General features: G+C 35.9%; 1 protein-coding gene across 1 annotated transcript; it reads left to right on the top strand.

Moving 5' to 3' along the window:
• Nucleotides 1-827: 827 nt before the first annotated feature.
• On the top strand, nucleotides 828-19,555 carry LOC108912712 (vacuolar protein sorting-associated protein 8 homolog). Its single transcript, XM_018718035.2, has 8 exons — nucleotides 828-890; nucleotides 951-1,142; nucleotides 1,202-1,398; nucleotides 1,450-1,768; nucleotides 2,979-3,700; nucleotides 4,590-5,256; nucleotides 9,862-10,918; nucleotides 18,923-19,555. The coding sequence occupies exons 1-8, from the start codon at nucleotides 828-830 to the stop codon at nucleotides 19,219-19,221; spliced, it is 3,516 nt and encodes a 1,171-aa protein (XP_018573551.1). The 3' UTR covers nucleotides 19,222-19,555.
• The last annotated feature ends 1,499 nt before the right edge of the window (nucleotides 19,556-21,054 follow it).

Below are 21,054 nucleotides of genomic sequence, written 5' to 3'. Positions count from 1 at the left end.
CAGCCTGGGATGCGCTTTGCTAAGGTGTCCCTAAGGCTAGCGCGGGAGGGGAGGGGTAAGGAGGGGATGGGGTGTGTGTATGTGTGTGTGTCGTTGTCTTCGTTTCTTAATCCTGGCGTCTCTGAAACAGAAAAGGTTAGCGGTCAGGGGGGATGTCGTTGGGGTGGTCACCCAGGGTCAAAAAGTTGGTGTCTAGGTCTTTTGTGTTTGTCGGTCACGTCGGGTACGTAGGCAACGGCTTGCCTGAGGAGGGGATTGTCATGTCTAGCGGCTACGTCAAACCGTTTCTCCGCGTTTTGTCTTATTGTCTGTGTAGCGTTTGTGTATTGTAAGCCTCGTAATATCTCAGTTTCTTACGTACCAGGGAGCGTCGGTGGCCGTGCGGAGGGCTATGTTTTCCACAGCCTGTAATGACTTTAGGTGGCTTTTTGCCGCGTGACCCCATTTGGAGGTAGTATGCCATTGCGAAAAGTGTGGCTGAGTGTGCGAGAGAGACAGACCGTATCTCAGTACATGCTGTCTCACTCTAGCTCGCCGCGATTGGTTGGAAATGAATGCTCCACCCCATATTAATTAAAAATAAAATAGTAATCACTCCATAGCATAGCCCCAGAATAGAAAACTACAGCATTGATTTGGCAACTGTGGCAACACTGACTAAAGATAACCAACCAATGAACCAATCATATTAGAGAAAAGAAACTGTCAACGAGAGTAAACATTTAACATTTCCCTGCATTTAATTTTGTTACTTTTCTTAATATAATTATGAATGTAATATGAATTTAAGGAAAAATTTATTTGCAAGTAATCAAAATTAAATAAAAATGGGTTCTGAAAGTGATGATGTGCAAATTGATTCAGATGAATCCTTATTGGATATAAAAGAGGTGGTTTTTGTGTGATAATAATAATGTACTAAAAATTTTAACTATTATAATTAATTGTAGATAAACGATTTAGAATTTGATATACCTCATGTTGCTCCACCTTCTCTTGAGAGTGTTTTATGGGACATGGAATCTGAGGAAGGAAGTGATAGTACTTCTCTACAATCATTTCAAAGCATTTCTGTAAAATTTAGGTCTATGTTATCGCACTGTATTTTACAAGGTGTTTCAGCACAAATTACTTCAGCTGGTGTAAGTGACACACATTATACCTATATGTTATAATTGTATAATACTCTTGAGACTTTTAGGAAAAAGTAAATGCTGGTTTACCTACGGTTATTACGAATAGTTTGAAATATGTTGCAATAGGTACATCGCATGGCTATATATTAGCATTTGATCCGGAACAGAATTTGTGTTGGTATTGCCATGACTTGAACACCATAGACCAAGGAGCTATTTCTGCTTTAGCCTTTAATTTGGAATCTACGAGACTTCTTGTAGGGTTAGTTTAAAGTAGTAACAAAAAATTAGTTCTACAAAAATTTTTTCCTAGATATGAGAGAGGCTTTATATCAATGCTTGATGCAACAAATGGAGATGTAATCAGGAAAATGCCTGACGCTCATGCTCCACAAACGGCCGTACTGCATTTAAGATTTACATTTTTAAATAATCTTGCTTTGTGTGGTGATTCTTCAGGATGTGTTTTCTCACTATCTTTTCATAGAAGGCTAGGTGTTAGAACGTGGGAATCAAAATGTTTATTTTCTGGCGCTAGAGGTGAGGTTTGTGTTTTTGAACCCCTTGTTCGAGGACATGATATACATTTTCTTAGTAATTATGTATTGGTGGCAATGGCAACACTATCTAAGGTAATTAATTTTTTTTAGTTATACAGTGAAGTAAACCAATTTTTTTAATTTTGCAAGGTGACCTATAGTAATTTTCTTTTTATTGCTGTTTGTTTTTTTTTGTTGTTAAGATATTTGAATGGTAAAAAGACACAGGCTTATTTGGATATTTGTATTTTTACATATTTACACAAATTACGTCATATAATGCCGGAATCTATGGGTATAATTACTTGAAAACTATATTTTTGAGCTTATAGCGGAAAATAACTTTCGTTTGGCTTTCTAGCTCAGATTTCTTCTATTTGAGATTAGATATTTAAAAATAGAGAGTAGGGCTTCAAAAATAAAAAATATGAGTTCCAGAAAATAATTTGATAAACTACTTGCCATAAATCGATATTAGGTAATTCTACAAAAATTATTCAAAATTATTTGCACGAGTTACTAAACATGCTTTTAAGCAGCGGAGAAAATTAACTTATTTACTCCAGATATCCATAAAAATATGTTGTTGAAGATCGGCGACATGGAACAGTGGGTATTAGTTCTCTATTTCATATACCTCAAATGAAAAAAATCAAATTAGAATATCCCACTGAAAACACGCGAAATGTGAATTCTATACAATGTGATGATTAACATATGAAAATTCAATATTTCTTGTAAGGCAGCATTTGTTTGTGTTGCTTAATTTGGTTGTTGTGCCACTTGTTGCCAAAACCAACGACAGAATTCTACACGCGGCTAAAAATCATTTACAGTGAAAGCCTGCCGACGAGAACACGGAAGACATGTCCATGCCATGCAAATAAGTACACTGAACTTGATCTAGATAGTATGTTGTAAACATTTGATCAGTTGATTAAATTAAGCAATGCAGGATCCGACTAAGTTTTGCGTAATAATTCTTGAATAATATTATGAAACACAACATTATAAACCCCAACTTGTTTATGGGAAATTGTATATTTTCACGTCCTCTCTTACCCCTTTGAGGAAATGCATTTATTTCAAAAACACCTGATATAGTATATCATTAAATATACAGTACTAATAAAATTAATATCACTATGGGCTCTGTTAAATTTAAGAGTTATTTCAGGATTATTAGACAAATTAGGAATATTATATGAAATAGTAAAGTCCCTATTTATGATGCAAATAAACAAGAATAAATTAGTGAAAAAAGTCAATTTTCATTTTATAAGGCAGAATTTTAATATTTTAGGTTATAGTGATCTCAGTTCGACCAAGATTGAAAGTACATTTTAGTCAGCAATTACCAAGAATATCGACGTCATTACCTTTGATTTCGTGGCAATTAGTTTCTGTCGGCAAATCCTTTCAACCAGTACTGGCTTGGGGCAGAGGAAATGAATTGAATTATACCAGAGTGATAACACACGGTTTTAGTAATAATCGTATTAGATTGCTGCCTCTTAGAACTGTTGAATTACTTTATTCAATGACTGCATTGCATTGGCTAGGAACCAGACATTTAGCATTATTAGATACCAGTGAAAATTTGAGATTGGTTGATGTTCGCTCACAGCGTGAATTGGAAGTGTTAGAACTTGCTAATGCCGGCCTAGTATATAGTACAGCACATTTTAAAGCCCTTGCTGTTGGAGGAGGTGTTAGCGAAGCATTTGCACTGGCAGGAGAAAGAGCTTGTTATAATAGCTTGTCTGGTCGGGGAGATCAGTTACTAGTATTAGGAACAAAAGCTGTGCATATGGTTAAATTAAGAACATGGCCAGAAAGACTGTTGTATTTAAGTGATCAAGGACGATGGGCAGAAGCTTTAAACTTGGCAGCGGAAGAGGGGTTAAATAGAGAGAAATTTACAATAATATTATTAGATAAATATTTGGAAAATTTGAATCAAAATACTGTTGATAAAGAAAGCCTAACTGCGGCAATAAATTGCTGTGTGAAATTAGGAAAAATGTAAGTATACATATACATTGCTGGTTAAAAATTATGATGTGAATCATTTCAAGCTTAAATGGTATCTTTACAAATTTAAGCTTTAATTTTTAACTATTTAATAACATTGATTGTTGATCTTCGTTTTAGTATAGTATCGAATAAATTGATTATTTCAGAATATGAAAAAAGTTTGGGGGAATTTCTTTAACAAGTCAATCTTTAATATGAATTTTGCATATTTTGATTTCATTTTTTTAGTCCTGATGTCATGGGGGTTTAGGTTATGAGGTCATCCACCTTTTTACATTTACTATATATTTTACATTTTTTGACTATAAAACACTGATTTCAAAAGCCTATATAGTCAAAAGGTCCAAATTAAAGATTTTGTTCAAATTTTTGACTACTCTGAAATAATGAATTTATTCCTTATTTTGGTACACACTGTACGATTCAAATATATTGGCTCTCACTTTGAATGCTATGTGCCACTATTTTTGGTCATAACCGGATTGGGGCTATTAATGGATTGGGACGATTTGATTACACCAACAAATACCCTTAATGCAGGAAAATATACTTAAATGTACAATGAGTCAATTTTATATATTGTTGGAAATAATTTAAATAAAAATATTTGCTTCGAGACACTAACCTTATTAATAATTGGAATTTTTTATTTATTCTAGTTATTAGTTAAAAATTATAGTTAGTCAGGGAAGTAGTTGGAAAACATTGAATGTGATATATATTTTTTTAATCTGTTTAACTAATACATATAAATAATCGTATAAAAAACTCCACTAGAGTTATTATTGTAAGGGAAAACGTAAGTAATTACTGAAAAATAGATTAATTTCATTATTTATTGTTTTTTTAACGTTGATAATGATTACTTTTGTTACAGTCAAATTTTATGCAATGAACTGCTAGAAGCTGTATGTGTTGACCAAAATAATCAAGACTGGTATTATAGTTTATTGACAGATCATATATGTAGCGGCAATTTATCAAATTTATCACCTTCTGTAGCACAGATGTTAGTGGCCTATTTAGAGCGTAAAGATCACCAGTTACTAGAGAATGTTTTATTATCTTTAGAAATAACCTGTTTGGATTTGCATCAGGTTTTGAAAATATGTAAGAAATTAAAGTTATATGATGCCTGGATACATATCACTACGAAGACGTTGGGGGATTACACAAGCCCGTTAACTGAATTTCTTTCGGAATTGACCTCCGATAATCACAAATTAGGCAACACTATGTTGGTTTATGTGTCAGCTTGTCTAGCTGGTTTGGGATACCCCACCGGAAGTATTCCCGAAAAAGATATTCTCAGAGCAAAGTATGATGTATTGAGGTGTCTAGAAACCGTTCATTCCATTAATAGAAGAAATGATGAACCTAGTTACCCATATTTATACGCATTATTGAAATATAACACAAGAGAATGTTTAAATGTTGTAGAACTAGCATTTACAGAAGCTGAATTTTCAGGAGAAATGGGGCTTTTACAGAGACAAAGGCTCGTTCAGATATTAATGCAAATAATTACTCCAATGGAATTTTCAGTAAGTTTTTTTTAATCAAATATTTAGGACTGTGAATTAATTTTGAGGGAATGTAAATTCAAGGGTTTATTGTGAAAACTTGTGTACATTATTATCTTTCATAGTACTGTCCATTGCTAGCCACTTTTTCCCATCTTTCTGGCAGCATATGGATTCTGCGTATCTTCACAAGATTGGAAGCGCTGCTTAGCCAGGTCATGTTCCATGGATCGGAACAAGTACTGATCCTATGGAGCAATATCTGGTGAATATGGCGGATGGAGTAAACAACCCATTCTCAGCATTTCTAAGTATTTTTGACTTCTTGAGCAACATGTAGTCGAGCATTGTCATGTTGAAAAATTACTTTGTGCTTTTGCTCGAATGTGGCCATTTTTCCTTCAATGCTCGGCTCAAACACATCGATTGTATTTAGTAGAGTTCACCAGCAATGGTTTCATTGAAGCAGCTAATAGTAAACAACACCAAGCTGGTCGCACCAAATATATAGTATGAGCTTCGAACCATGAATTTCACCCTTGCTGTCTATGTTGATGCATGATGAGGCAAGCTCCACGATTTTCTGTGATTAGGATTATCATAACATATCCATTTTTCATCGCCAGCCATAATACAATACAAACAACCATTTCTTTTTTGCCGTTGAAGCAATTCTTTACATGTGAAAAATAGCCGTTCAACATGGCTCAGCTTCAGTTCATATCCTTGCTTTTGAATCATACCGAGTGCATTTAAACATTTGCAAACTGTTGTGCGAGCAACAATCCAGCAAGTTTATCTTGTGTTTGACATGGATCTTGATCTATTAACGCTTCCAATTCCTCATCTTCGAATTTTTTCGGTCGACCAGGGCTTTCTTTGTCAACTATATCCAAATCACCATTTTTAAAATGTTGAAACGAATACTCACACGTTTTTATTGATGGAGTGGAGTTCACGGTAAGTTTCCAGCAGCACTCGATGACTTTTTGCAACACTTCTTTGAAAAAGGAAAAGTAGCACTTCCCATACATGGTGTTTTGTTGACATCTTTGGAGCTGAGAAAAAATATGTTCAGCAAAATGACACATAATAAAAAGTAAAGACTAATGACAGAGCTTTGACATGAATATAGTTACAGAAGTATCTGATGTGATACAGATAAGTTACGCCATCTATTGTAAATTCTTCAAAAGTGATTCACAGTCCTAGTAAAATGTAACAAAACAAAAATAAATAATAAAACTAGATTTAAATGTTGTTAATATATTTCTCAAATTTTTTAATGATATAAGAGATTGAAGATATTTAATGAAACAAAAGTGTGATTGCATTTTCTAGTTTGTCTAGAAATTCTAAAATTATATGAGAATTATATTTTTTGCTGAGATATGTAAATTACATATGATCATCTTTTCCAGTAAGTGACTTTATTAGCTAATTCATTTTCGTGTGATAATAGATATTGTTGATTTTGAATGATGCTTATAGTTTTGTTATTTGATTTGTCATTTGAGTTTTTACAATTGAGTTTCATATTTATGGCAGCACTAGCTTCATTTCCAAGTAAATTTTTACTTGGAAATGAAGCTAGCGCTACCATAATTGTCACCAGTGAGAGGTACAGGTTGATAACTAATTTTTTGTATAGTTAATTAATTACCCGACAGATAATTTTTTAAAATTTTAAAGCATTTTACCATATAGTTTCTGAGTTATGCTTAATCAAAGTTGACTATTTTTAGCATAGGCTTAATGGCACCGCCTCGAAAAATGTTATTGTTACGATGAAAACGTTGCTGTAGATAAATAACCCATTTGAGAAACTGCTCAAATTTTAGGCAAGACTAATTTGTGTAGAAATATGTTATATGTAACAATCTGGAGAGGATTGACCAACTATGATTAAAGATATTAATGTTAAAAAGCTCTCTTTTTTCTAATAATCTTTTATTACAGAAATTTTTCTGTATTATTTCCCGTTTAAAAGTTATAAGCAATACCGTCCTAAAGAGTCTCATAAGAAATACCACCTAAAAATCACATTAGCGGCAGAAGGATCAAGTACTTGTTGGAAAATAATTAAATGTTCATTGTTTAAAGTGCATAAATATCATTAAGAATAAATAATAGGATTAAACTTATAAAATGAGGCAAAGCTTTCATACTACATATCGAGGGCGTCATATCAGAAGGGCGTACGAACCAAATCTGAAATTTTACAGGCATATACCTTTCTGATATTATAGTTTTGCAAAATTGGTTCATACACCTAAGTAAAACTTGTTAGAATAGAGTGTTGATGTTTACGAATATATACGCCCTTCTGATATATTAAGCGAATTGATTAAATGAGGTCATACGCCCTAAAAACCCAAAACCAACTAAAGTGGCTCTTACGCCCTTCTGATATGACGCCCTCGATATATATTATAATCTATTCTCTATATGATCTCTTATTTCAAGACACATATCCAATCTTTGCCTAACTTGTTTGTGGGCTGCATTTATTAACATTTCTTCATCGTTTAACTCATTACAAGCGTTCGTGATTTTTTCCTTCAAATGATTAATGTCCCGTGAAGGTGTTTTGTAAACCTTATTTTTTAAAACCCCCCATAAAAAAAATCGAGGGGTGTTAGATCTGGGGACTTTCCGGGCCACTGAACAGGTCCATTAAGCATAATCCTGGCCTTATGGGGTGCCCGTAGTGCTGAAACCATAGGTTTCTCTTTAGCTGCAAATACACCTCCAGAAGTGCAGGAAGTTCTTGTAGGAAATTTGGGTAACTCACGCTGTCCAATATATGTTCATAAAAATAAGGCCCAACTAAATGCCTACCGATGATGCCGCACTATACATTTACTCCAAAATGGCCTTGGTTTTGGACTGGATTTACAATGTGGGGATTTTCAGTGGAGGGCAAAATATGATGTGTTCATAGTGTTCTTTGCGCCTGTTTGGCGAACCATTACTGATAAACCGACTTTCGCCCATCCAAAGAATGTGCCGAAAAAGGTTCTGATCAACAGTTTCTACATTTACTACAATTTGTGCTATAAAATTAAGTCTTTTTTCAATGTGACTCTCAGGCAAATACTCCAAATTGTGAATTTTGTAGTCATGATACCCATTGGTCTTTAACATTCGTTGAACAGCTGATTTATCCAAATTCAATTCCCGGCCAGCCTGCCGTATAGAAGTTCCTGGATTTTGTTCTAGCTGTATTAACATTGTTTCTTAGCCTTCGGTCAATTATTTGATTTTTCCGAACAGAAAATGCATCTTCATGTGGTCGCAAGGTCGCCTCCAATCTTGTAAAGGTTCTATGATCAGGAATGAGGCGCTCTGGATACCTTCTTCAATATAAATAATAATAATAATAATAATAATAATAATAATATCTCTACTCCTCATTCTAACTACGAGAATTAGCCCATAAGTCGGAGACTTGTGCGGGCATATTATTATTAGGCAGGCCGCATTTGCGCCCAGGAATGACTTATGTTGGTAGGCCCTAACCACCATTCAGTGCAGGAATGAGGGAAACCTGGAAAACCTCATTAATTAGGGGAGTGGTCAAATGCCAACCGGTGTCAATCTCTCACATTGACCCAAGCCAACATTCTTCCACCCTACCATACCTGCACAGAGGCTGCCAATCCTCCGTACAAACATAGCTAATCTATGGTCTACCGGCCACGGGAATCGAACCCGGGCAGAAATTTTCACACGATTTAATGACTGATGCCTTAAACCGTGCGGCTATCGACAGATCTACAGCTCTTCTTGAATTTTTTATGACTCACCGTAAATTAGCAACGTATCAACTTTTTCTGAATGAGAGAACATTTTGTAAGCACAAAAGTTATATGTTTGACGTTCGTATTGAGTAATGATAAGTATTTTGTGACATTTATGTACTTCAAACAATGAACATTCAATTATGTTCCAACGAGTACTTGATCCTTCCACCGCTAATGTGATTTTTAAAAATTTCTCTAATAAAAGTTTATTAGAAAAAAGAGCTTTTTAAAAGGAAAAAAATTTGGGTATGTTTATGGAAAAATATAATTGATGACGTCATTAGTCGTTTCTGTCAAATCCGAAAAATACTACTTTTGATTGAAAATGGAGCTTGCCTTATCCCATTTAACACCACGTGTCCCAAATTTTATTTAAATTTTTTGTATCCTCACAGTAGGCCCATACTATCAAGTATGAGACAACCAGTACAAAATTTTGAACTAAAACTTTTTTCGTTTCAGTTTCCTTTTTTCGTTTAAAGGAACTAATAAAATAAGTCAAACAGTAAGGACGATTCCTCCAAAATTTTTGCAAAACTTACCAAATGCATCCACTATATTTAATCTAACCTTGTGCCCTGTAAATATCAGTTTCCATCAATCTCCCTCTCACACACAGCTGCGCTCTGTACGATGTTGCCAGTTATAGAAACCACGTGACTCAAATATGAAACTTGCTCGAAAGTTTTCTACTTGAACTCTGTACTTGGGATATATTTATTTTCTTGGACAATCACTTTTGATAGATATCTTAAAGCTCTAGTAATTTTAGAAAGGTAAATTGATTCATTTAACTCCAATTAATGTTGTTTTTTTTTAGGGAAGTCAAATCATTAACTTTGTATGTTTCGTTTCAAGGTTAATTGTTTCAAACAGTCTTAATATTGATGAAAAAATGTTGAACACTGTAATAAGGTACTTGACACAAATGGCACGGAGTTCTTTGAGTTTGAGGGACCACAGCGAAAGAGAACAAGCTTGGCTGGACTTAATACATTCTAATAAGTTGACACATGTAACAACTAGGGATCTACTTAAAATGGCATTGGATTCAAAGTGTTTTAGGGTTGCAGAATATCTATATGAACATTTACATGACTATTCCAATATTCTGTCATGTTACTTGAAGGACACACTTCGCAAGACTGAAGTGTTTAATTATATATTAAACTTCATTAATGTGAGCGAAAGGTGTATACAGCAACAGTTTTTAGAACATTTTGAGGAATTAGTCGCAATAAGTAGTAAAAAGTGTAGTGAAATAGTTATTGAATTTTTTCCAAATTTGATAGAACAATTTAGTGAGATGTTGAACGATGACTTTGATCTGCAATACAACTTTTTAAGTGATATTGTTAACAGTGATATTAAACTACCTCCCCCGATTGCAGAAAAATATTTAGAACAGTTGTGTATTAAAAATAAAAGTGCCGTTCGTAACTATGTCCAGTTAACCTTTTGTAGAAAAGAAAAAGCTTTAAATATAACGAAACAGTACGAGGTGCACGATGCTACTGCTCTTCTTTTGGAACACAGCGGAGAGTGGGTCGAAGCGCTTGAATTGTTGCTGAAACACGATATGAATGAGGAAGGTATCAACTTGTGCATTCGTGGAGCAGAGCACTTAGATCCGGAAGCTGCACAAAAGCTGTGGCTGACATTGCTTCGATATAAAAGAAAGACTGAAGGTGTCACATTAAGACAACTTTTACATGCGGCAGCCCCTCATATCCATCCAACGCAGTTGTTAGAATTGGTTTCCAATGCTCATTTTGGTGATATCAAGGGTTTACTGCAAGGCATACTAAGCGATTATACTCATGATGTTCAGATGCTTTCAACTACCCTTAAATTGTTAAGCAAGGATCTTCATCATGGTAAGTTTAATATATTTTGAAAAATACAGGGTGGCAAAAAAATTGCGTTACAAACTAGTAAAACGTCAAAATAAGGGATACAGGAACACTCTGATATGTGGAGTTGGAGCCACTTCACAGATAAATTAATTTTTTTTTTAATTTTGCCACAGTTAACAAAATTCATATTTAATGGAATGTTTTTTATCTACAATGTGTTTAGCGAAGTTGGTAAGGAGGTGAAACTAGAGCCAAAAATAGTAAAAAAACTTCCTATAAACATTGACTCTCCAAAGGGGTCTTATCATTTGGATATTTTTTAAAATAACTTTCTTTCTGATTAAGATAATGGAATGAAAATTGTAGGTAATAATCATAGCATAAAGGCCAATTTATCGCATAATTAAAGAAGGATTGATCACGGTACAAAGAGGAAACGGAAAAACACAAAATTAAAGAAAATTGATGATTTTACCAGATGTAATGCGGCGCACAATTTATAATATGTATAAAGAAAATAAAGTTCCTACTTTAAACATGATTCGAGATAAATTAAGCGATTATCTTGATTATAAATATAAATCTTTAGATATTTTACGACATGCTTTATTACAATGCGATTTTAAACATAAAAAAACTTGACAATCGTATGGTAATTATATGGTAATATAACTTGGAATATAGTATATCTAGACGAGGCAGGGCAAAATTTTTCTGGACGTCTATGGATTCTGTAGAATTTATGAGTTAAATGTTTTTATGCGGTTCCAATTGAGATCGTAATAGCTATAACAGAAATTTTTCCAATTTTTTATTATTTAATGATTTATTTATGATAATTTATTATTTTTTAATGAACTGTTTTGAAGAAAATATGTCTACTTTTTTCTTCCAGTTCTGCGTAGTTTAGACAGAAATAATTATTTTTTAAATAATGTATGGTTCAGAACAGTAACTTTTTTTTAACATTTTCAAATAGTAGGCATATTTCATGGTGACAGTTCCATTGTAATGATACTAATGATTGTCACTATAGCGTGCTATCATTTAAATTCTTACGTTTCTTAATTGTGGTCTTTGTGCTTGACTTTGCATTTCATTCGATTTTTCTACAACCATGCACCATCATGCTTTTACTAACCGTGAATATGCCAATACGAATTTCATTTATGGTTTCTGTAATGGTAACAGTCTGGCGGGTCAAAAAGAGTATCGGCAACATATGCCTGATAGAAGGCAACCTTCTGCAAGATTGTTTGGGAAAATTCATGCATGAATGATGAAATCAGGAGCCCTAACTCCAAGATGTCATGAATTTGGTCGTCCAAGGAGGCGTAGGCATGATTTAAATGAAGTAATTTTAGGATTTTTTTAACATAATCCTACTGTGAGTGTAAGAAGAGCCTCTGCTCATGATGGTTCATGGTTGTAAAAAAATTGAATGAGATGCAAAGTCGAGTGCAAAGATCACAACTAAGAAGATAAAGAAACATAAGAATTTAAACGATAACACGCAAAAGTGACAATCTTTAGTATCATTACAACGAAACTGTCATCATGAAATATGCCTACGATGTGAAAATGTTAAAAAAAAGTTACTGTTCTGAGCCATACATTATTTAAAAATTAGTTATTTCTGACTAAACTAAACAGAAATCGAAAAAGAGTAGAGAAATTTTTTCTTAAAAAAAGTCTTAATTCATTAAAACCTGTTAACCTACAATTTTTATTCCATTATCTTAATCAGAAAGAAAATTATTTAAAAAAATATTCAAATGATAAGACCCCTTTGGAGGGTCAATGTTTATAGGAAGTTTTTTTACTATTTTTGGCTCTACTTTCACCTCCTTAAATTTTGTACCGACTTTTCCAAATACCCTCTATAATATTAAGGACAAAATAGTAGCCCCATTAGATACTTTTAGGCCCTAATTCGGAGCATTGATAGTAATTCATAATATAGCTACTAGGTTTTGCCATAGTGTGGCATAATCGACTTTGCTGATACAAAATTCATACACATTTCTAGATTGCACTTTTTTGGTAAAGCTGAGGTTTTTCATCACAATTTGCATATTTTCAACTTTTTCCGAATTCTACTTGAAAATTCGACAATTTTGGACAATTCTAAATAAAAAAGATTCTCTTTTTGGGTATAAATAAATGTACGAGGCACATCCACAAAATAAGAGTACTCAATTTTTTAAAAATCAAAACAGCAGTATATTTATGAAAAATTTACATAATCAGATAAGTACATCAAACACTATTTTTCGAGATGATCGCTGTGTACCTCAATGCACTTTGTGAGCCGAGGAATGAACTTTCTGATGTCTTCGAAAAAGAAAATCTCCCGCCGCCTCTCAGGCCCATTGTTTCATGGCACTGTGGATCTAATCGTCGGTAGAAAATCTTTTTCCACCCCTAAGCACATTCAGAGAATGGAGAAGATGAAAATCTGAAAGTGCCAGGTCAGGGCTGTGAGTGGGATGGTTGATGTTGTTTCAACCGAATGAATCCAAGAGTTGTTTTGTGGATTTGGCTGCGGATGTGCATTGTCATGCAACAAGCACACTTTCTTCGTTAACATTCCTCATATTTTGTTCTGTATCGCCCTCCATATTGTTTTCAGGGTTCCTTCTTCTTCTTCCTAGTGGTTGGTCCTAATAAGTCCCATACCACCGCGGCCTAATTAGGCCTATTGTGCATCCCACTACTAGTCCTATTCAGCAAGTAGTTTTGTCCTTTTGACAAAGTTCAAAAGCTTCCTTGCTGTAGTTTTGTCCTTTTAACAAAGTCCAAAAGCTTCCTTGCTGACACTTCTCTCAGTTCCTTGGGTTCCAAATAAGGTCTCCCCAGAAGCGCCATTCTGCTACGTGCAAACCCCGGGCACACGCCCAGGATATGCAGAGAAGTTTCATCCGTCGATTCATATCCTCCACAGACGGGACTGTCTACAAGCTTTAGCGTATGTAGATGTTTCCTAAAGTGACAGTGTCCCGTTATGAGTCCTGTCACTCTTCCGAGCCGAATTTTGTTCAAGCTCAGTAAATCGTCTGCTCTTTCCTTCAAAGGATACTCCATGAGCTCCTTAGAATGGCTATGTCCTGGCCTTGAAGTCCAGTATTTCCTGTGTTCTGTCTCAGTCCATTTGTCCAGAGCCCGCCTGACCACACTGGGAGATGTGCCACAGAAGGGCTCCGGGCCAATGAACTTTGTCTCGGATCCCTTCCTAGCAAGTTCATCCGCTTTCTCGTTTCCACAAATGTCTTTGTGCCCTGGCACCCAACACAGTCTAACTGTATTATTGGTGGCCAGTTCAGTCAGCATTTGTAAATAATCCCACACCAGTTTTGAACTTATCTTGTGTGCGCCTAAAGCTTTAATTGCAGCTTGACTATCAGAGAATATATATCTGAGTTTACGTTTATAACCTCTACGTACATTCTCTGCCAGACACGCCATTATCATGAAAATTTATGCTTGGAATACGGTAGGAAACTGCCCCAGAGTGTAGCTTGCACTCCATCTGGGTCTGAGTCCATATATTCCTGCATCCGTTCCTCTGGTAATTTTGGAGCCATCTGTAAACCATACTAGGCTCCACCTTTCCAGGGTATTAAACCTTTCCTCCCATTTGCTTTGATCCTCTATTCGAGTCTCAAATGGCTTGTGGAAGTGAAACCTTGGAACCATCTTGTCAGATACCATCTCAAAAGTTGGTTCCGATATAGATGTGTCCCTGATCCTGGAATAGGAACTACCCCTCCAGTCGTTGTTATTCCTGAGTCGATATGCTGCTAGCCGCGCTTCTCTTTCCACCGCTATATGCAGTGGTGGTAGATTTAGCATGAGTTCTAATGCAGTTGTCGGGGTCGATGCCATCGCCCCCGTTATACCGAAACAGGCCAATCTCTGAATTCTATTCAGTTTTTCCCTCGCTGTGGTCTGTTGTGTTTTTGCTAATGTACTACAGTGCCATAGAGAATCCTAGGTCTTACTATTGATGTATACAACTAGTATCTCATCTTTGGTTACAGTCTCCAGGTGCTTCCAATAAGGCGACGGCATATACACAATGTCTGCTTCGCCACGTTCGTTGATTTCCATGCCCGCGGTATATAACCAAGTGCAATGCTGGCTCTGAAGATGTGATTTAAAATGGGAGCTAAGCAGTCCACCCCCTGCTGTAACAGTACGGGTAGGATTCCATCGGCTGTTGGTGATTTAAATGGGTCAAAGGAACTTATTGCCCATCTTATTCGTGACTGACTCACTAGTCATAGTTCACTCACAGTTCTGTCGAGACCTGGTCATAACCCTCTGCTGGTGATCCCAGTCATGTTCATCTCCGTGGTTTAATAACCTGGAGCCTGGAAAGTGAGTATTTAGAAGTAATTCCAATGTCTCCCTTCCAGTTTTAATGTATTCTCCACTCGGTGCTTTAAGGGACCCGAGTTTCGTATTACCGTTCTTAGAGAGAAGTCTTTGGAGTTTAGCACACTGTGGGACACTATCAATATCCTCACAGAACTTCCTCCATGAGTCTCTCTTCGCTCTCCTAATTTCTTTATTATACTCAGTGAGGGTTGCTCTATAAGCCTCCCACTCTCCTGTCCGCTTTGCTCTATTAATTAGTTTCCTTGTCTGTCCCCTTAACTGTGTGAGTTCCTTACTCCATTAGGTTACGGTGTGCTCGTCGGAACTCACTTTGATAGGACAGCTATATTCATATGATCTTGTGACGGCGTGACAGCCCTCTCAAGATCATATGTGTTCCTTAATTTTATACAGATTTCCCTAGTCCTGACCTGCAACTCCGTTCTATAGGAATCCCAGTCAGTTCTTTTCGGGTCTCTGTAGGTTCTTACTTGCGGATTATAATCCGTTATGATTTCAAAGTGGATATGTCTATGATCTGACATTGACGGCTCACTCGACACATGCCACTTTGCAATATTGTTACATACCGGTCCCGATCCCACCGTTATATCGATGACTTCACTCCTATTTTTTATAACAAAGGTGGGCTCGTTCCCGACATTCAAAATCTCTAGATTATAACTAAAAAGAAAATCTAGTAAAGACTCACCTCGATCGTTCACATTGCTGCTTCCCCACAACGTATGGTGTGAGTTGGCATCACATCCCAGGATGAGTTTCTTCTCCTTCTCGCACCAAGTCACCAGGTCCCTCAGTTCCCTGGTTGGAGGAGATTCTTTCTTATCAAAAGGGAGGTACGCTGAGCAAATCACCAGTTGTCTCTGCGTTCCCTTGATACATAAGTTACTTCGGCCACCACAAAAATGTTAATATTACTCTTGTAATAAATACAAGCCGTAGGTCTAGTTTGGTGGCTACAATACAGTAGGGCACCATTACTTACCTCGAATCCTCTAATCTGGGATCCATGTACCCAAGGCTCCTGGATCAAAGCCAAATCCGCATTTGCAAGCACCACACTGGCACAGAGAGCAGCAGATGCCGCTCTACTGTGCTGAATATTCGCTTGTATCACGTGGAATTTGACCAGATAATTCAGATTTTGGTCCTTCCTGATCTTCATTAGAAGGTCCCAAATCTACCCTGACCTTCTCCAGGTTCCTAAAAAAAACCCTGGTGAAGTTCAGAAATGGTCTGAAGCCCTCCTTCTGCAGTACCTTCACACTCAACTCATCTACTGAGAGGACAAGGGTCTGGCCCTTCTCCTCAACCTTGCGGTTGTTTAGCCTCCAGGCCCCCGTCCTCAATTCCCCGTTCTGGTTTTCCAGACGGCGCATGATGGTTTCCGGTTCATCAGGATGACCCGGAATCCATACGATAAACTTAGTGAATTTAGGTAGGTTAGGCTCAACAGCGCTGAGTCTAGCCCCCTCCCAAGGCACCAAGCTCGCCGTAGTTGTTTTTAGCCATTGCAGGCTCTCCTCGTTGAAGGCGGTCATCGCTAGCGTTCCCCCCCTTCGACAACACTCCAGGAAACGCGGTCGTGTACCCTCGCTCTTGATCCTATCAATGGCCCCCAGAAGCGCCAACTGGACAAGTCCCATCTGGTCCTCATCCATTCGGACTTCTGGGTATCCATGGGGGACCACCACTGCTTGGATCCCCGACAGCGCCTCCCCGTACGTCTTACCACGCTGTCCCGTGGCCTTAGGCCTCTTAGAAACAGGCCGGTCAGAAATCGGCTCACTACCGTCCGACCGCCCACGTTTCATTCCGAGTCCACTTGGCCCCTGTTCGGCTGCCTGCGGTGTTGTAGTGGTACTCAAGCCAAGTTCCGTCACCGGCCCCTGTCCTTTTCCCACCTCTGCCTTCCGCAGTTTTTTAAGTTTGCGCTTTTGCGCACCCGACAATTGTTTTCTACCTTCCAGGTTCAGTCTATCGACTCCCCTAGAGATGGCAGTCGCTGGTGTTTGCTTCCCAGTGACTGTCTTATTTTCTGCCTGGTCAGCTCTTTCTGCTTCCCTGGCAGATGTGGACGGCCCCCTTTCGGGTTCCTGTTTTTTATTTTCTCGGTCCATAAAGGTCCCACGAGTCTGGAGGAAATAAAAGTCACCGCCAGGCAGTGCCCCATACCTGACGGAAGGCTAAATACGATGGGGTGCGCCAGGTTCCCCAAAGAGATCGTTTGCGATGTGACATTTTTACCTACCCCCACACCATTCAGCCCTTGGCACAATGCATTTCCACCTTGGCTTGGGTAGCTGAGCTGTTTCTTAGTTTTCACTACTCTCCCTCGACCTTTCCGGCTTGGGTGACCCTGCCAGGAGTATAAAACTCCCGCCGGTTTAGCTCTTGGGTTCACTGTAGCTACTTAAGCCCCTCCACCAACGACAAGGTCATACAGCTCCCAGGAGGGGTAAAGGGGTAGGTGTTTTCAGGGTTTCACAGTATGTTACTGTACAATACATCCAGGTTTCCATTCTCTTCAAAAAAATTTTTGATTTCCATTTTATTACTCAATATATCGCTAACTTGCGATAATAAATTGTGGCACGAGTTTGCAGACATTTAAATTATGTTTTTCGCTGGCTGTAATAACGCTAATATTGTCTTGAATAGATAAACTCTTTCTTTTTGCGGAACATGACGCTATAAAAGGTGAATGTATATAACTACACCACCCACCATCTAATTTCTCTTAGCGTACAACTAATTTTGCAATCACTATATTGCCACTATTTATATTTTTATATGTATATAGCTGGCCCTTTGAGAAAAACAAGAGTAGATAGGGGTGTAATAAAATTATTAGGTAGCTCCAAGTCATTTGCCGGAATTAGATGAACAATAGTTAGATAGTCTTCATGTTAATAAAACCCCACTGAAAAATCTTATCAAAGCAGAATTGTCGCTTATTTAGAGGTGGATATTATAAATGTTTCTTGTAATAATATCTTGCATACCTCAAAAGCTTTCATAAATTCTGTTGTTTATTTATTTTTTTATTCGGCATTAATTTTACAGTGTGAACGTTTAGAAGGGAAATCGTAAATAAAATACGCCCTGTATAATTTACGCAAAAACACTAGGACACGTCAATTGGCTTGCCTATTGTCAAAAAGCAGGAGGATTACAATTCGGGCACCTTATTTAATTAGTTTTCATTGTGTTTGTTATATCATTTTGTCATAATAAAATTTTTTTTTTCAACTAGTTTTTTTGCTCCTTTTTTTCATTTTTCTAAACTTTGAAGCCTTTTACCTCGAAAACTATCAACTTTAAGGTCATAGTGTTGCATACTGCCATTTTCAGGAATGTTTTAGATTAAATAAAACAACTGGATGTCCCATTTAAAAAAATGTCGTGGTGTCATAATCGAAATAATGGTGTCAAAAGAAGCACAAATGAAATTAAAAATTGACGTGTCTGAGAGTTTTTGCATAAATTATACAGGACAGGGCGTATTTTATTTACGGTTTCCATTCTAAACGTTTGCACTGTATTTTGACATTAGTTATAAATTTATGACAATATCTAACACCTGCATTTTTCCCTTTCTTAAGTTTTATATTTTATTTTTAGGCCTTGCAAAGTCTTTAGTTTCAAGCGGTAAGGGTACCCTAATATCAAACCTAATCTGCAACTCCTGTCAGAAGTCTTTAACTTTCAGAAAAGAACTAGAAAATGACGAAACTATTACTGCATGGAGTTGTGGTCATTGTTTCCATTTATCTTGTGTTAAAGCAGCCGAAGTTAAAAACATTTGCCCTCAGTGTCGGTTAAGAGCCGTCTTACTCCCTATTAAAAAAACGAAAATTAGTAGCCAAGAGGGCTTTCATCTTAACTTTAATATTCGCCCTGATTTGGAGGGCCATTTTTAATACAAACTAGTCCAATTAGCAGATTGTTTATATATATGTATATATATATTATGTGGCAGTAGTGAGTATTTGAAATATATTTTCTTAAGTACTGTTACATTGTATGTAACAATCCTAACCGATATTTTTTTTGAATGTATAAGTTGTGAAATCAATTATGAAAAATGTACTATTAGGTATTTGTGTTGAATATTTTTTCCCTTATACTTATTTTTTCTTTATCAAACATAAAGCATTTAAACTTAAAAGCAATTGACTTTACGGGAAGAATTGTTTAAGTAAATGAAGGTCTGATATAGTTTCAAGATTAGTTATGAAATATAAAAAAGACAAAATTCTGTATACACATTTAAAAAATATTTACAAAAGTTTTGAAATGAAATTTAATTTGTTAATGGAGTACAATGTAATATTTAGTAGACTCCAAACACATCTGATGAAACTTTTATTAAAAAAAAAACAAACAATCTATTTAATGATTGAGATATTTATACTATTCTGTAATTTTCATATATTGGTAGAGAGGAATGTTTGTGTGACATATGGGTACTTTTCTAAAAAAATTAATTTCGATTCACCTCGAGAATCTGAATGAAAGCGCTCGAAGTTCTTCCAAAAAAATTGAAGGAGCAATCTGTCATCTGAATTTTCTAAACTACAGCCCTCTCTGAATAGCAAGTTTTTATTTTCCCAAATAGAATAAACTTACACCCACTCGCTCTGTGATGTACCACGTCAAAGCTATTTTCCAGGGCATTTTCAGAGCAACTGAACCAAAACCAGCATTAATATTTACAATGTGTCTTGAAATTCCATTCATATGTTTGGAAGGGTGATTCTACATATGAAAACATGAAAAAAAAGTTAATTTGAACATTTAAGTCTTAAAATGTGTTATAAAAAATAAAAAAGCTATGATGCTGAATATGGGTTTTTGTTTTACATCTTTAGAATAGTATTTTTTAAGTTGGCAGTTATTTTCGATTTTTTTTTTAATCTGAAAATTCATATTCAGGCATGTTTTTGCATAAAAATGTATTATAAAAATTCGCCTATGAAATAGTTTTTCAGAAAAGCTTTTCAAACGAAATTGTGTTCATTCGTTAGGTAAAAAAATATAAAAGTAATCATTGAGCAGTCTTAAATTTAAAGGAATAATTTTTTTGAGTAAACAAATACAATTATTATAATTTTTTAGTAAAATTCTTTCTGATACCCTAAGTTATATAAACCTAAACAGTATATTCAATGGTGATACATTAGCCTGTTTTGATGCCTTTATTATGTAATTTAATCGATGCGAGTACATATAGCTTTTTTTTTGGAAAACTATTAGCCTTGTGAATTTTTACAATATGTACTCATTTTAAGTAAAAAATGCTGCTAAATCAAAATTTTAAGAGAATATAAAAAAATAGGAGTCAATTGGCTATATTGACATGTTCATGTTAATATTTAAGTCAGTCTCAATATACAGGGTGTTTGCGAAAGGTTGGGAAATCTCGAAGCAGGAGATACTGGTGGCCAAAATAAATCGATTGAGACAAATGTGCTGGTTTAAAGGTACAGGACGTTCAATGTTTGAATTATTTTGAAATTTCTCAATAACTTTGAAAATTGTCAGTCTGAACAAAAAAATTGGCACTATTATGTTTTTTGACATTACAACTAAGAATGTTTAATTCATTTTGGCTTTGCTGGTAAGGGGGCGTCAGTTGTGCCCTTCTCCTCTGATAGATAGGGGAAAACTTTTTTTGCCTTTAGAATTACGGACATTGTGTATTGAAAATATGAAAGAATGTCCTTCATTTGATAAAAAAGTTACTCTTGTTT

This window comes from Anoplophora glabripennis, unplaced genomic scaffold (genome assembly GCF_000390285.2).
Source record: "Anoplophora glabripennis isolate ALB-LARVAE unplaced genomic scaffold, Agla_2.0 scaffold668, whole genome shotgun sequence".
NCBI lineage: Eukaryota > Metazoa > Arthropoda > Insecta > Coleoptera > Cerambycidae > Anoplophora > Anoplophora glabripennis.
The sequence above is the reverse complement of the archived record's forward strand: the minus strand, read 5'-3'. Positions and strand labels throughout refer to the sequence as shown.

Coding starts and splice junctions, on each gene's coding strand:
- LOC108912712 (XM_018718035.2), top strand. CDS start 828: ATGGGTTCTGAAAGTGATGATGTGCAAATTGATTCAGATGAATCCTTA. Junction 1,769..2,978: donor CAATGGCAACACTATCTAAG/GTAATTAATTTT, acceptor TTAATATTTTAG/GTTATAGTGATCTCAGTTCG. Junction 5,257..9,861: donor TTACTCCAATGGAATTTTCA/GTAAGTTTTTTT, acceptor GTTTTTTTTTAG/GGAAGTCAAATCATTAACTT.